At 46.2% G+C, this 2500-nt stretch overlaps 1 protein-coding gene across 1 annotated transcript in view; it reads right to left on the bottom strand.

The window, feature by feature from the left end:
• The window catches only part of LOC119573413 (lachesin-like), a 134545-nt gene that overhangs the window by 9592 nt on the left and 122453 nt on the right, over positions 1 to 2500 (bottom strand). The window contains exons 5-7 of the mRNA XM_037920645.1: positions 2255 to 2383; positions 1747 to 1910; positions 548 to 744 (exon numbers count right to left, since the gene is read on the bottom strand). Of these exons, the coding sequence (XP_037776573.1) occupies positions 548 to 744; positions 1747 to 1910; positions 2255 to 2383 (490 nt within the window). The remainder of the gene's footprint in view (positions 1 to 547; positions 745 to 1746; positions 1911 to 2254; positions 2384 to 2500) is intronic.

Raw genomic sequence — 2500 nt, forward strand, 5'->3', positions numbered from 1 at the left:
TTACCCCTAACCCCCCTCCCAGCCCTAACATCACCCCGGAGACAACCCTCGTAACAGCCAAGGTAACAGGGCTGACGACTCACATAACGGGAAGCTGATTACAAGACAACAACGAAGAGACAATCTTCTGTGATGATAATGTGGAATATTACAAGGCTGAATGCCCCGAGCCATGAACACGGTCTTATTTCCAACGTGATGCGGCGGTATTAAGGGAGGTGCGCTTGCCAGCTGATGTGTGTTTGCATATGTGTGTGTGTGTGTGCGTGTGTGTTGTGGGTCTCGTTTCTTGGTTGCATAAGGATTGGTCGTTTAGGAGAATGAATCACTGGAGTGATCTATTCAGAGAGAGAGAGAGAGAGAGAGAGAGAGAGAGAGAGAGAGAGAGAGAGAGAGAGTGAGAGAGAGAGAGAGAGAGAGAGAGAAAGAGAGAGAGAGAGAGAGTGAGAGCGTGCGCGCGTGAGCACTTAGTGTACATATATATGAGCAGACGTGTATAATTATGAATACATATAGCACATCCGTGTACTGGAGCGTTCGTGTATACGACAACGTGCACGTGTACTGTATTTGCCTCCATGTCGTAATGAATTCCAGGAGAACCTCGCACTCACCATAGAGCTTGATGAGTCCCTCCGTTTCTCCACGTGAGTTCTTGGCCACACACTTGTAGGAACCGAAGTCGCTCTTCTTCAGGTTGCTAATAGTGAGTTTCATGTGCGTGAGGTATGACACTTCCCCGGGCTGTTGGTAGGAGGCGGGGGTCAGCAGCATACAGCATACAGGTAGGGGGTCGGAGGGTGGTGTGGGTGTGTGTGTGTGTGTGTGTGTGTGTGTGTGTATGTATGTGTCTTTGTGTGTGGGTGAGTGGGGGGGGTAGGGGGTGCAGTCGTGCAGTGCTATGAAAAGAGAGATAGAGGGGGAGAAGAAAGTAAAGGGAGAAGGAAGCAAGGTGGGGCAAGAAGGGAAAGAAGGAGAGGGAGCTATATGGAAACAAGGAGAAGGAGAAAGGAGGGAAGAGGAGAAAGAGGAAGAAAGAGGGAGAGGGAAACAGGGAGGGAGAGAGAAACGGGGAGGAAGAGGAGGATAATGAAACACAGGAAGGAAGATTGAAGGGAAAGAAGAAAAGAGAAGATTATGAAGAAGGGAGGATAACGTAAGGAGAGTAAATAAGAGGGAGAGGGCAGAATGAAACAGAACGGGAGAATGAGGGAGAGCGAGGGAGAAGGAGGCAGATATCAAAAGGAAGTACAGGAGGAGGGAGAGGGAGAGGGGGATGGTGACGGACAGAAGTGATGGGTGATATGTCAAGTGTGAAAGGATGATGGGTAGAGTGTGAGACGAGGAAGGTCTGGAGTGACGGGTTGATGGAGCGCGAAGGATGAGAATGGGCGGGTATGATCCGTAGGCTTATAACAGGATTAGATTTGATACCGTTGCGTAGAGCTCATTGTCGAGTCGCGTACGTTTGATTATTGCCAACATGCTTAACTAAGCTTAAAGCATATCTGCTATGTGTAATACGATAGCGAAAAACGATTCAGTGAACTATAAAGTATTAAGTCTCATGAAAGTCCGCTCATGAAAAATGCATGCAATGCAGACTCAAATATTAAGTTACCTAGCCATAAAAGCGTATTTCAACTTTTACACTCCACATGAACAGTATATACAACACGTAAACATTCCAAACTCAAATATATTAGGTTACTGAACTGTGACAAAGCGTATAAACACACCACATACCTTTTCGTCAATATGGTACTTGTTGCTCTGATGTAGCATGACATCCTGACCCCTCGTCCAGTAGGTGAGGGCGGGGGGATGAGCCTCGATGGTGCACTCCAGGGTGACGCTGTAACCCAAGGGGGCGCCCACGAGCTGGTGCGGGATGCTCATCATGGGCGGGACTGTGGGTGGAACACGAACTAATGTAGGTATTGTTCAAGTAAAACACTAACAAACAAAAGATAATAAGGGTAGTGAAAAGAAAATTTTAAGCTAAACAGCTATTAGATTACGTACATATAACGATTAAAGAAAAAAAAAATCTTAATGGAGTTGTATGGTATGCAAAATTCCTCAAAATATTTCAATGATATCCGAAGATAAGGATTCGAAGAAGTGAGGCACATTAAGTTTTTTTTCAATGACAAAAAGAAAGAAAAAACTGAACAAAACACTTCAATCAGTATTAAAACAGAGGTCCATTGTAGAGAACAATTGACGCCACTCCCCCTACGCTGACACTTACAATTTACACTGACTTGAATCCTCTTGCTGACAATAGGAGGGACGCCGTTACGAGCGATGCAAAGATAGGCAGCCATGTCCATTCTGCTCACCCTGGCGAGAGGCAGGCTGGCTCCTTCGTACTCCGTAGCTGGGAGAGAGGCGGTAGTGAAATATGGGTTGTGTGCCGTAGATTTTCATATGAGCATACACGTACAACGTGTATTTCGGTGTATATGCGTTCGTGTGTGTGTGTGTGTGTGTGTGT

Source organism: Penaeus monodon, chromosome 5 (genome assembly GCF_015228065.2).
Source record: "Penaeus monodon isolate SGIC_2016 chromosome 5, NSTDA_Pmon_1, whole genome shotgun sequence".
In the NCBI taxonomy this organism is placed as follows: domain Eukaryota; kingdom Metazoa; phylum Arthropoda; class Malacostraca; order Decapoda; family Penaeidae; genus Penaeus; species Penaeus monodon.